This window comes from Lissotriton vulgaris, chromosome 4_1, assembly GCF_964263255.1.
Source record: "Lissotriton vulgaris chromosome 4_1, aLisVul1.2, whole genome shotgun sequence".
Lineage (NCBI taxonomy): Eukaryota > Metazoa > Chordata > Amphibia > Caudata > Salamandridae > Lissotriton > Lissotriton vulgaris.
Window position 1 is genome coordinate 352,269,110 of NC_141691.1, and position 13,778 is coordinate 352,282,887.

Genomic DNA, 13,778 nt, shown 5'->3' on the forward strand with positions numbered 1-13,778 from the left:
ACGCTGATGATGTCACATATTACATCATTCATGACATGGTCAGTGACATCACTGATGACATCTCAAATGACATCACTGATGACATCATCCATGTGACAATCTGATACACCTCATCATACACTAGTATAACCTTTCATCACTCACTGTAAAATACAGAGTACCATATTTGAAACCATTGACACACTAATACCAGTTACTGCATACCCACTCACTGATTCCTAAGCCTACACACACAACTACCCATTCAACAGAATCACTTATACATGCAGTCACTAATTAATAGAACACTATCAAATGCACTTATACACATATATAGACATTGGCACATCAGCAGTCATCTTAGTCAGTTATGCAGTCATCCTACTCATGCATGAAAAAAAATAATCACACTTACATTTACTCACACAATTATACACACAACACCTCATTTATTCAAACACATAGTAACTAATAGTTAATATGTTAAAAAATCACCATTATAATTATACACTCATTCACAGAGTTACTACTCACAATCACTGACTCTTACATATACTTATTTATATAAACCAACTTTTACATACAATGCCTTTTATTTTTTTACATTGTTGAAGATGTACAACTAAAACATAGGTTCACTCACCAACACACAAATAAATACACTCAGTCAACCAAACAACTGTTTCCACATGCACTCGTAAACCTATTCACCTAGTCAATCAACCATTCACACATCTATGCATAGAGTTACACACACCCCATCCAACCACACACAAACTATGGGGCAGATTTATGATAACTGGCGCATCCCCAGGGATGCGCCAGTTATCGTGCGCTGCAGCTCCGCCACCCATGGTGCGCCGCATTTATAATGCGGCGCACCATGGGGCAAAAACGACACAGATGCGTCACGCATCTGTGCCGTAAAAGTAACGCATTGCTGGAGTTGCGTCGCAAGCGCGACGCAGCTCCAGCAAGACTCGGGGTTGCCCTATCTGACCAAGGCTGCGTCAAGCCTTACGCCTGCTTCAAGCAGGCGCAGGGTTTTGACGCAGCATTGGCCTAAAAGTGACCGAGTGAAATCTTATAGATTTCACTCAGCCACTTTTGCGAGGCGCACCTGCCCCGGAACGCCCACCCTGCACCGGAACGCCCACAAGCGGCGCAGGGCTTTACAACGTGACGCATCTGCCTAGCTGCGTCACGTTGTAAATCGGTCGTAGGGATGCACCACGTTTACGCCACAGTTGCGTGACGCAAACGTGGCGCAATCACAACATAAATCTGCCCCTCAGTGTCCCATAAAAATACTCACCCAACTAATCAATAATTAATATACACACTCATGTAGTTAGTGACCACCTGATGCAGCATGTTATACAACAACAGAGATGGTGATGCACACATTCACATAGTTTAGTTACTAATCCATGTATTAAGTGAGACACTTTTAATTACTCACTTAAACAGACAGTCAGCCAGCTACTAAATCCTCCATCCAGACAGTTATATATCCACTCAATCTTCAGTACAGATTGGTATATATATAATACATATTTAAATTACAAACTAAACAACATTCACTGGATGATGTCATCAGTGATGTCATCAGTGATGTCATTTGAGATGTCATCAGTGATGTCACTGACCATGTCATGAATGATTTAATATGTGACATCATCAGCAGTGCATTGCGGGCGCGCGAGTTATAGTTAGCAGAACTAACTATAACAGAGGAATTTCTATGGTTTTGTACGAGTGAAATGTCCAGCTAATTATAACACCCCTGAAACTTATGGTTTTTTTTGTGAATATATATATATATGCTTTGTGTCCTATTACTTTGCCTTATTGGACTGACGCGCGCTCCCAATCCAATTATTTAATGAAGATGAATATTCTCTGATCCTAATAAGTCACTCTGTCAGAATTCCCAATTTTAAGTCAGGGATCTTCTTTTTTGCTATTACTGTTGCAAAGGTAGGTGTTGCACGTGCCTGGTTACTAGAAGAAGCCCCGGATTTTAAAGCCAAGTGGATGGCATTCATATCTCTTTGTGGTTTAGAAATATCAAATAATCAAAACGATCCACGTCGGCGTAAACTCAAAAGAATTTGGGACCCTGCAATAGAGTGACTCGGCACACTTATTCCTCGTTATTTTACTGAAATTGTGTGACAAATTATTACTGTCTTTTAATTGATTTGTTTTAAGGATGCATCTGAGCTAATAAATGTGAAGAAGGCATTTAAATATCTTATTTTTACGGCTATATTTGTTTGATACTTTTCTAGTTAAAATAAATCAAAAAAAGTTAAAAGCATTAAAATAATAGTGTAACAGAATTTTGTTATGTACATAAACATTATATGTGGTCCCTTGTTTTCTGGTGGCTTTCCTATGCTCTTCAGCACAAAATAATTTCATTAGACATTGTATTTTTGTTGTGACTGGTGAATCCATTGCTGTCAGTGGGCTCTCGAGGTGCTCATGTGGGTGCACCCACCACAGTAAATGTTCAACCACAATGGATAGATTTCAGGATATAGGCTCTTAAATTGTATGTACATTGTGGACTCCATGGCAGATGCTGTCATTCTACTTCATCTACCCCTATGAACAAGATAGAAAATGGTTGGGCCCTAGATTTATGTCTAGACTCCAAAAGCAAGAACTATGTCTTACCCAGACATTGAACACCTGACCAGCTGTCACCAATGACCTCGAAAGTGGAACTCAGTAATACCATACATGATAACAGTTAATACCTTTGAGTGGGATCTTTGTTGTTTTACTTGTAAACGGTCTTCCCAAGTTTTAAGACCTTGGGATTTTTAAACTGTTTTGATTTGTATGCTGGCAACTAATGGGCTAAATGTTCAGCCATGGACCAAATGTTCCTCAACAAGACCCCTTACACAAGCCTGAATAACTTGCAAGGCACAGTCGTCACAATAGACACAATGATTTCCGAGGATCCCAGATTCATCCCAAATTAGTTCACCCATTGGGTTAACAATGAGACAAATCTAGGGCTCAGCACATATGAGATGTCAAAATCTCTAGTCTTCTAAACTCTGCAAGTTGCTGACACATTCTGGTTACCATTGTAGATCCTAATTTTAACTGTTCTAGTTCCTACCTGTAAAAAGTACATTTCATTTTTGAAGTTAAATCACTGATTAGATGCTGAGGGGCATAAATATGAGTGCTTTGCCTCATGCTTGCACAAACTACTAAGTCATATTTATGAAGCCACGCTAAGCCACTTTGCGTGGCTTTGAATGCCTTCTAAAATATGGAGTAATGCAACATAGCGCAAACCGCTGAGTTGCATTGCTCTGCGCAAGGGAGGCATTACAGGGGTGGTGCGTTGTGTGTTCCCATGTAAATCCAAAGCTTTTTGGTGCATTCCCAGATTTACCAAACCTGGTAATGTATCAAAAAGATTCGCCTCACCAGGTGAGGCGTAATGAGGAGAAATATGTTTATTTCACTGGGTTTTTCCTCTATCTATGGATTATTTTTGTGATGGAAGGAAAGGTGCTCTTTCCTACACAAAAACAATCCTGCCTACAACACAGGCAGCCCTGCCTGTGTTGGTGCTAGGCCGCCAAAACTGCCCCAGCAAGGGGGAAAGGACAGGGATGTGCCAAATTGGACAATATAGCGTACCCTGCCCTTTCCCTGTGGTGCAGGGCAGCACAGCAGGTTAACTTGTTCCACTGTCCTTCACCACAATTCCTGTAAATACACCCCTGAATTAATTGAGTGTTATTTACTCTTATGCCATATCTGAGTTTGCAAACTCTACCACCTCCTACTGTAAAGCTGACAGCCTGCGCTCACTACCTAGATAAAGTGAAGTGCCCAAAGAGGTTAAAGTGGCATACCAATTAAAGAGTGCATCATTGATTTACCTTGAAAACTAGTAGTAAACAACAGTACAATTAGGAAAATCCCAGGTAATTGGCGACTGTTGCAGCACCTCATGAAAATGCTTCATATAGTCATTTTTGGAAAGTTAAAAGAAGGAACATATTTGGTTTGTTTCAGTCTAGTATTTATTTTTGAAAACGTATTAAGGGCACAGTGTTACAAATAATGCAGACCTTCAGAAGCATTTTACTCTTAATGTGAAACACAATTGTCAAATGTCAAATGTCAAACGTTCTTATATAGCGCACAAATCACCGTGAGGTCTCATGGCGCTAGCAGCAAACGAAGACAGTAGGTAAGCCAGCAGTCCACGACTAGAGGCTGCTAAGGAAAAAGCCAAGTTTTGAGTTTCTTGCGGAAACATTTGTGGTCAGTTGTGGAGGAAATGTGTTTGTGTAGTGTTTTCCTTAGTGAGGGGGCCAGGTATGAGAAGGCGCGACCTCCATTACGTGAGGTTCGGATACGAGGCTGAACAAGATATGGGGGTCGATTATGATTGCAGTGAATCCGCATCCTCCGGGCCGGTGGAAGCCACCGCCGGCCCTGGGGATGCGGGTTCACCGCCGCGGACCCTGAAAACATCTCCCGCCAGATCATGATGGCAGTGGGATCAGCGGCGGACGTCAGGTCCGTCCGCCACTGATCGGTGGGGTGTTGACCGCAATTTGGTGGCAATGTCTGCAAGACACCGCCAGCCAAATTAGCATGTGCGTGCAAACATGCTTTTCCGCTGTGGATTTTCCACCATGGAAAAGCATGTGGAGATTTGTTTCGCCAGTGTCGGGGGTGGGGGGTGCACGTGGGGGGTACCTATGGTACCCCCCTGCAGTTACATGTACAAAGCGGCAGGCACCACGCCCACCGATGTCACGTGGGGCGCATATGCGTAGGAGTCGCAACGCTTGTAGTCCGATCCCCTTCTCACCATAAACATAGAAAAGGAAAGAGGGAAGCATTTTAATTAACCCCACTGATGCTGATGACAGAACGGTTCCGTCATCAGCATCGGCTGAGCTGTGCTGATGATGGAACCGTTCCGTCATGACTCCGCCCGCGCAAGGCGGAGTCAGCATGGGCGGTTAAGGAATTTGATCCCATTCCACATATAAATTAAAAGATTAGCAGGTGGTTACACTGCACGCCACACCCACAAAATTACTTCAAATAAAAGCAAACGCGGACTCACCCTCCTGTCCCTGGAGGCGCTGCTCTCCCGCTCTGTCACAGAACAAATTGGGCTCAACACGTCAGTCAAACATATCTCCCAGAGCTATCAAAACGGGAGTAAAGTCTCCCTGAGTTTGAACTGCCACTGCCACTATTAGAATAGTGGCTTTTCCTCACTCAAACCATTTGAATTCAAGATCCTCCAATTCTTGAGGACAGTCCATTTGATCACCAGAACATGGGCTTCTATGGGAATTCACAAGGGCATATTATCAAGCCCATTATCGGCGCTTTAGCGGCAATTTGCTGCCGCTAAAGCGGCGATAATTTTAACGCTGTTTCTTGACAATATGCCCCTTTATCTGTTAAACTAGGTATGGTAAGTAGGTAAGATACAGTTACAGTAGATATGGAATTATAGTAGGCGGTATGGAAAGTTAGTTATAGAAAGCAGGTACAGTGGATAAGTAGGTATAGTGGGTAAGCTCTATTGGTATAGTAGATCTGATAGTAGATGTCATAGGTAGATGTGGTAGGATAGTATGGGAGGTAAAGCATTATAGATTTTGCTGGGTAGGTATAATAGAAGAAATTCTCAGATTATTAGGCAAGAAACAAAACAGAAATTCTGATAATATTGGACTTGTCTGTTGTTTTAACACAGTAGACCACTATATTCTTGTCCAGGCAATCTAAAATTTCAGGGGAATGAAGGTCACATAACCTTCCTGGATTACATTATTTCCTTGCAATCCTACTAAACAGATATATTTGAGGAAGTCCACTTCAGACCTGGCTATTCAATGCATATCTCCATCCCTTTTCAGATATGGAGAAACTTCGAATTCCATACAGAGGTATGCTTACAGATGCCACTCAAGTCCTGGTCAGTCTCCGAAAAAACAATCTCAGCACTGACAACACTTCATGTCCCATTTCTATTAAAGAATTGATAACATTAAGTAATTTCTGCTTATAAAATCCAAAACTGAAGTTCTAATGCTCTGTAACCTGAGTCAGTTTGGATTCAAATGGAGAGAATAGTTGGGGGATAATCTCGGTGCATAGCAAAAACCCTGACTTTAGTCTTTGATCACAAAAAAATATTTTTTCTTCCTAAGAGAAGGCATTGACAAGGATTGCACGCTTCCACCTCACCCTTAGAATATCCCCAGGTGCTAGACTGAATCCAGAAGATTTAAAAAAAATCATTGCTCTCGCATACTGGTATGTGGCAAAATACAGCTCTACATTGACTTCCTGTTCACCGCGAAAGTGAGGATTGAGCCGCTTATAATCGCTGATTTTTTCATGACTGTGTTTGTGCCCTCAAATGAGAAGTCCAACAAAAATCAGAGACACCAGTGTGCAGATCTCTAGTCAGCACCCTCAACTTTGACCAAAACACCCAAAAATGTCCTGGAATGCCGACTCCGGGCATTCCAGGACATTTTTGGGTGTTTGGTAACACACAATGTCAATTCACAGATTGCCCTTGGGTTTATAAGACCACACTCCTCACAGGACCCAGAGGCAAACCTTCTGGGGGTCTCTGACAGACACGTATTGATACCCTGCAGTGTTAGGAGGTAAAGTTCTTCCCCTGTACACTGGAAAAAGAAGAATTTTCAGGAGTGTGAGGAAGTCAACTTGGAGCCCACCGATGGGAATATAGAAGCAATGCTGTTTTAAATCTTACAGATCCAGTCTGATTCCTGGGGATGCTCTATAGGTGAGGATTCAGCGGTTAGAAGTATCCATCAGGAAGGCTGAATTTTTGTAGATCTTTATCATGGCACATTCTGCCCTGTGGCATTATCACAACCACTTCATATTCAGGAAGGAACTGATAACTATGCTATACCACTAAGCCTTACCTGAGAACCTCCTCTAAGATCTGTTTGGATCCTCCTTCAACGCTCTAGATCTCTCTCGAACTGGTTTTCCCCTCCCTGTTCTTTCTTGGGTTCTGGACTCCTCCTCCGATTGGAAATACCTTTCTCCTCCCTTTCTGGTTCTGTGATGTCCCGTCTAGACTGCACATTGAATCCGGCCCTTTTGACACTGCTTTCTTCCTGTGGCTGTGGTTCCCTGCTTTTCTCCACCCTCTCAAGTCTCCTCCCTTATCATCCCTTTGAAATGGGCCTTGGCATACAGTGCTTTAGAAATCACCTAAATCAATAAATAGGTATATGGTATTGAATGCTACACATGGCAGGTTTGACATCTTTCTTCTAAGCATTGCTAATGAAAAGCCAGACACGTGCTATTATTAATAAACCGCACTTTTTCCTAATAGGTGAGTGGCTTATTAGATCTTATTAGATCTGATTTTGTCAAATGTTTATAGTTGCTGCATGAATGAAAAGTAGGAAATCTAAAAAGCGTAATCATGTAGGTGGATAAAAATAATGGGGCATATTACCAACAACTAGCGATAATTATCGCTATGTTGGTTTAGCGGCGATTTTTTTATCGCCGAGCTGCGGCGATTTTTATCGCATAGGAACCTTGCTATTATCAAGGTTTATCTCCTAAGCGATAAAAATCGTCCGAAATGCATGAATATCGCTGCAAAGTCAGCGATATTCATGCATTACCGAGCTAATGCTCTTAGCCATGTTATCCAACTACCATTGGATAACATGGCTACGAACTGCTCAGGGGCAGGTGTTAGCTTTTGGAGATATTCGCGCTTAGCACGAATATCTCCAAAAGTTGGTAATAGGAGATAGCGATGTTAGCGACTAACATCTTCGCACGGCCACTTTGCATGTCATTAGTGATAAATATCACTGACATGCAAAGCGGGGCCCAAGATGGTTGCTATCTCCTACTAGCTGTCGCTAACTGGTGTTAGCAACAGCTAGGTAATAGGGAGATCATTTTATCTCCGCTTTCTTGGCTTTTAAAGCCAAAAAAGCGGAGATAAACCCCCTTGATAATATGCCCCTATGTTTATTCATAGAATTGCAGGTAGGTGCTATTCAGTAATAATACTGCTAATAATCATCTTCATCAACATTTAATAAAGGGCCCTCTACTGGACAGATTGCAGAAGTAGAGTTACGCTGTGCTCTCAGAAGAAGTGCGTTACTAAATTGAGGCAAAAGATGACTTTGCTTTGTGAACTGTACAACAAAGTATTCCATTGCAGATACTTTTGGCAAAGGGCCGGTATTTCCATTACTCTTTACGTGCGCAGCACACCGTTTCATTTTGATCAAATATTGTGAATCCACGAGGACATCAAAATGAAATAAAGGAAAGCGAGAGGCCGACTAGTGAATAGCAGTATTTCTTTCATTTTAGGACAGGCTTATGCATCTAAAAGCAAGCAGCAAACTAATTTATCAGCAAATAGAATGTTGTTGCACCTGGAATTTAAATACAGCAAAAACAATAACTGGGCATCAATTCAAGTTACATGCCTGCCATGTTGTATCTGCAACTTGACAGACCGACAGCTTAATGCCATCAAATCTAAAGCAATCACAAAAAGGACACTGTATCCATCCTCAAAATGTCGGCCTTGAAACACAGTCTAACCAAGCAAAGTCAAACCTCGCAAAACACATTAAAGACAATGGCTGAAGAGGGTTGGACCAAACCACACTCTCACCATATATGCTTTGATTTTCATATTTTTGATGTGTTGATGACCAGCTCTCGCAGTATAGCGAAAGCTACCGATAACAACACCTAAAAAAGGCGAGAACTTGGGCATGTTGGCATCTATCACGGCACTGCATGTATATGGCACCATTTCACGCTTTCCTTGGTTTAATTTATGAATGTTCAACCTACAGAAACAATAACAACAGCCATACAAGACGCCTACCCACACGTGATGAAGAAAATGAGAATCCCCATCACGGCCGGCATCTGCGTCGTTTTATTTTTACTTGGTCTTCCCTGTTGCACACAGGTATGGTTTTCTCTATCCATTTACATTTGTATATATATTATATATCTTAGTATAAAACTAAGGAGCATATATCAAGAACAGAGTTAAAAATGATCACCGGTTTAGCGGCAGGAAACTGCCGCTAAAGCTGCGACAATGGGCTTGATAATATGCCCTTGTAAATTCCCATAGAAGCCCATGTTCTGTTGTCAACATGGGCTTGTATTGAAATTCTCCAGGACATATTATCAAGCCCATTATCGCCGCTTTAGCGGCTGTTTTCTGCCGCTAATCTGCCGATAATTTTAACGCCGTTCTTGCTAATATGCCCCCAAATGTGTGCCACTACTGTCCAAAGTCAAAACTATTTACTGAACTTTCAAAGCCAACTTTCATTGGATAATTGAAGCTAAATGCACAATTTTAAAGGTTGCACACATTTAAACAGTAACCGAATGCTATGACTTTTGAATGTGGCTTGGAAGGCTGGTGTTTTAGGTAATTAAATATAAATTCTGACTGTACTTTTTAACCAAGGTTTGCACTATCATGTATTTTATTTTATGATTTATTCTTGCTAAATCTTCCACAGTCCTTGTGACACTGGATCTACTAAAATGTGTGCTGTTTCCTAAAACCAACTCTTTGGGAATCATGTTTGCCAGACTTGTTTTTGCAGCACCCCCATGAACTGAAAAGACTAATGATGATGTGGTGGGCTGCATTTAGAAGAGAAAAAACTGAAGTTTATGTATGTAGCAACCAGAGTCATGCTTGAAAATTGATACACTTACTGAAAAAACAGGAGGTTATGTATGTAACAGCCAGTGAAATCCTTGAAAATTGATACACTTACAGAAAGTCTTCCTCCTCAGTCCTCAATAATGGAACATCTCACAAATGTCCACTAGGTTCCTATTCAGAAAAAAAGGCTGTTTTAAAACTCTATGCTTTGCCTAAAAATATTAATATCAGTAAGATCCTACCTCTCTCAAAAAGGAACTCTACTTTCACTCTCCAGCCTGTGCCATACACTTGACCTGTCATTTCCAGGAAAGTTTCCCCAGCATTTGGCACAACAGGTTTGAGGGCACGCTTTTTCCTACTGCTGTTTTTCAGGATTCACCCTCTCTCAGTGCCAGGACACCCTGATTGAGTAGCGGATGGTGCTTTACAAAACTACATAACATAATGTCAACAAAGAAACTGCTGCTTCATAATGAAAACGAGTATAGGTCTGTAAATGAGCATTTGCCGTCGAGGCAGGACTCCGTGTATATAACAAAAGTGATACAGGTGAATTGTTTTCTGTTTAATCCCTGTGCAAAGTCACAAACCCATTGTAAAGTAACAGGGTTTGCGATCGCACAATGGCTTTTTTCTGTGTAGAACCATTATGCGAGTCGAAAACAAATGTTTTATTTACAAAAGGGGCTTTATACTGCACTTATACAGCGCATGGCTACCCTTAGGCATCCCAGCGCTGTAGTACACCATCTTCTTTAATTTCCATACTTTCCACCCTACTATCATCGGGGCATATTATCAAGGAACGGCGTTACAAATATCGCAGCTTTAGCGGTAGAAAACTGCCGCTAAAATGGCGATGATGGGCTTGATAATACGCCGTGGAGAAGCCCATGTTCACACCAGAACATGGGCTTCTATCGGAATTCACAAGGGCATATTATGAAGCTCAATATCGCCGCTTTAGCGGCAGTTTTCTGCTGCTAAAGCGGCGATAATGTTAACTCCGTTTCTTGATAATATGCCCCCATGTTCTGCTGTGAACATGGGCTTCTATTGGAATTCTCAAGGGCATATTATCAAACCCATTATCGCAGCTTTAGTGGCAGTTTTCTGCCGCTAAAGCGGCGATAATTTTAACTCAGTTTCTTGATAATATGCCCCATCAATATTAGTGTTCACCTTTCTGTTTACTTCTTGAACCTCCTTTATGGGCTCTGTTTGTCAGGCCCGACGCCTCAGGGCGTTCAGAGCGGTACACCAGTTGTGGATGGGCAACGGGGGCGCAGTAGCCACCATCTTTGCGCTTCAAATGCCCAGTAGCCTTTCCCTCAACAAACTGCCCTGCTAAATGCCCCACATGTCAGCACCATAATTAAGCCCATAAAAAAAGCCTAAAGGAACCACCACAATTCCATTGGCATGAAAGGATCCTCCGTGTTCTTTCTGCACAATATGCCGAGCGAAAGTGAACAACCACACAACCTTCCGGGCCAGAGACACGTCTCACCACACGAACGCCATCCAGCAAGTGTTGAAACCTTCCAGTTCAGGGGCTCTTCCAGCGCCTCACGTTTTGCTCAACTCGTGCCATGCCTGATAATGGTCCTTCTTTAAATGTGGCACCCACCCCCTTTAAAACAATCACCAACTGACTCGCTTCAGGTGGCAGATGGAGGTGGGGATCTGAGTTGTCTCCTATACTTCCTGCTCTTTGGTGAAAATGCTGTACTCCCCACAGATCATTATTTGAAAGTAAAGTTGAGTACCTTCTTATGGGGTCCACTTGTTCCTAACAGATCCACGCCTAGTGTGACCGAGTCCAAAAACGTCGCTTATACAACAGGGTAGCCGCCGCAATTATATGGATGGACGCTAGATGGTAGTATTGAATAGCTTAAGTTAATAGAAATAAAGTCGAATGAAAAAGAATCTTCACTCCCGTAGTGGCCTGCAATGGCGTGCATGTCTAAAATTATGACAGTGAGAAACCCAGTAGCCGACGCTAATCAGGGTCGGATAGCGATCACAATTAGGCCCAGTGAGTCGCAAAAAAGTGCCACCGCTCCCCTTCCTGAAACACCATTTGCACACATTTTTACAGAAATGCTTGGTAAATTATTGAGCATTTCTTTTTAATTTCGAAGTATTTTATTGATTTTAATTTCTAAGCTTACAGAACCCAGCGGCATCACTACGGTTGGTGTCACCTAGTGCGGTAACTCATGGTGTCACCCCCTCACGACTTACCCCATGGACCTCCTCCGAGTCCCCCAGTGTGAGAGAGTTTGGAGCTTTATTGCTCTCATAAATCAGAAGGCGGGCTCCCAGGCTGAGCACAGCACAGGCGCAAACACTTAGGGGCATATTTACAAGCCCCTTGTGCCGCTTTTGCGCCGCCGTTGCGTCACTTTTGTGACGCAGCGGCGGAGCAAAAGATGCACCGTGGTGCGGGGTATTTACAACGTGCACATCTGGGAGATGCGTCACGTTGTAAAGCTCTGTGCCAGAAGGAGGCGTTCCTGCGCAGCGGGGGGGGGGGGGGGGGGCGTTCCGGCGCAGGAACTCCTCCTGAAAGTGGCTGAGAGAAATCTACAAAATTTCACCCCAGTCATTTTGGGTACCATGCTGCATCAAAACCCTGCGCCTGCTTGAAGCAGGCGTAAGGATTGACGCAGAATTGGAAGAATAGGGCCCCGGAGCATTGCTGGAGCTGCGTCGTGCTTTTGACGCAACTCCAGCAATGCAACACTTTTACGGCACAGATGCGTGATGCATCTGTGCCGTTTTTGCCTCAAGGTGCGCCGCATTGTAAATGCAGCACAACCATGTTAGCGTAGGCATGGCGCACAATAAGTGGCGCATCCCTGCTGATATGCAGGGATGCACCACTTATTGTAAATATGCCCCCAAGAAAGTAAAGTGACTTCCTTATGCATTTTCTAATAGGGAGCTGAATGTTTTGTGGCCAATTCATTAAGGAGTCTATAAGAATGTAAAATAATAGAATACTTAAGTATGTTGACTTGTACTCCTTCTCATAATCTTAAATATGTTTGCATCGGCCCTAGTCTCTGAAATGACATTAAATGAGGTGTTCGCTGCTGTGTCCTTTTCACTTTTCACTGCGCACTCCTTGCGACACCAATGATGCGTCATATTTAATGTATGACGCATTATGTCGCAAGGAGTTACAGATACGTCAGTATTTCTGACGTATCTGAAAGCGCAAAAGTGACGCATTGCTGGAGTGTGTCACAAAAGTGACGCAACTCCAGCAATGCGTCCTTTCACATGGGGAAAGCCCCATTTGAAAGGGCTTGCGTCAGTCTCACGCCTGCTGTTAGGCAGGCGCAAGACTTTGACGCAACAGCGTCCCAAAAGTGACGCAGTGAAATCTCATAGATTTCACTGCGTCACTATTACGAGGCTTACATTATTCCTGACGCAGGTATAATGTGGCGCAGGGGGTTTAAAAAGTGACGCATCTACCTAGATGCGTCACTTTTTAAATATGGCGCAACAAGGCGCATTTTTTACACCACAAAAAGTGACGCACCGGTGGCGCAAAACAGACGCAAGGCCTTCATAAATAAGGCCCCATGAGCGGAAATGAGGTGTGACGTGCGACATCGACAAATAACTTGGGATCCTGGGGGTCAGCCGTTAGAGTGACCTGCGAAGTGTGGCCGTGCCCGTGCTGAATGACCATTTACTGTTGAGCCACTAATGAGGCATGTAAGGTCGTTTTATGCACAATACTACGCAGTTGATTTTATCTCACTACTTTCCTCTAGGCACTGCACTTTAGTCAAATATCACTTTATGATGATTATCACGACTATCTTCCTGACATCCATCTCTGCATCGACACTACATAGGTCGGTTGCGTCTTGGAATGATCAACAAATATCCCACATGACGCAAACTCCACCGCGAAGGTGGTCTGATGGGATTCATATAGTCAGTGATCTTCACCATCATGTGTCTTTGCACACATCCTTTTATTGCACCCTGGCTAGTACAGCTACACACTATT

At 42.9% G+C, this 13,778-nt stretch overlaps 1 protein-coding gene across 1 annotated transcript in view; it reads left to right on the top strand.

Moving 5' to 3' along the window:
• Nucleotides 1-13,778, top strand: part of LOC147718741 (sodium- and chloride-dependent neutral and basic amino acid transporter B(0+)-like) — a 255,411-nt gene that overhangs the window by 142,287 nt on the left and 99,346 nt on the right. The window contains exon 10 of the mRNA XM_086918728.1: nucleotides 8,895-9,013. Coding sequence (XP_086774854.1) covers nucleotides 8,895-9,013 — 119 coding nt within the window. The remainder of the gene's footprint in view (nucleotides 1-8,894; nucleotides 9,014-13,778) is intronic.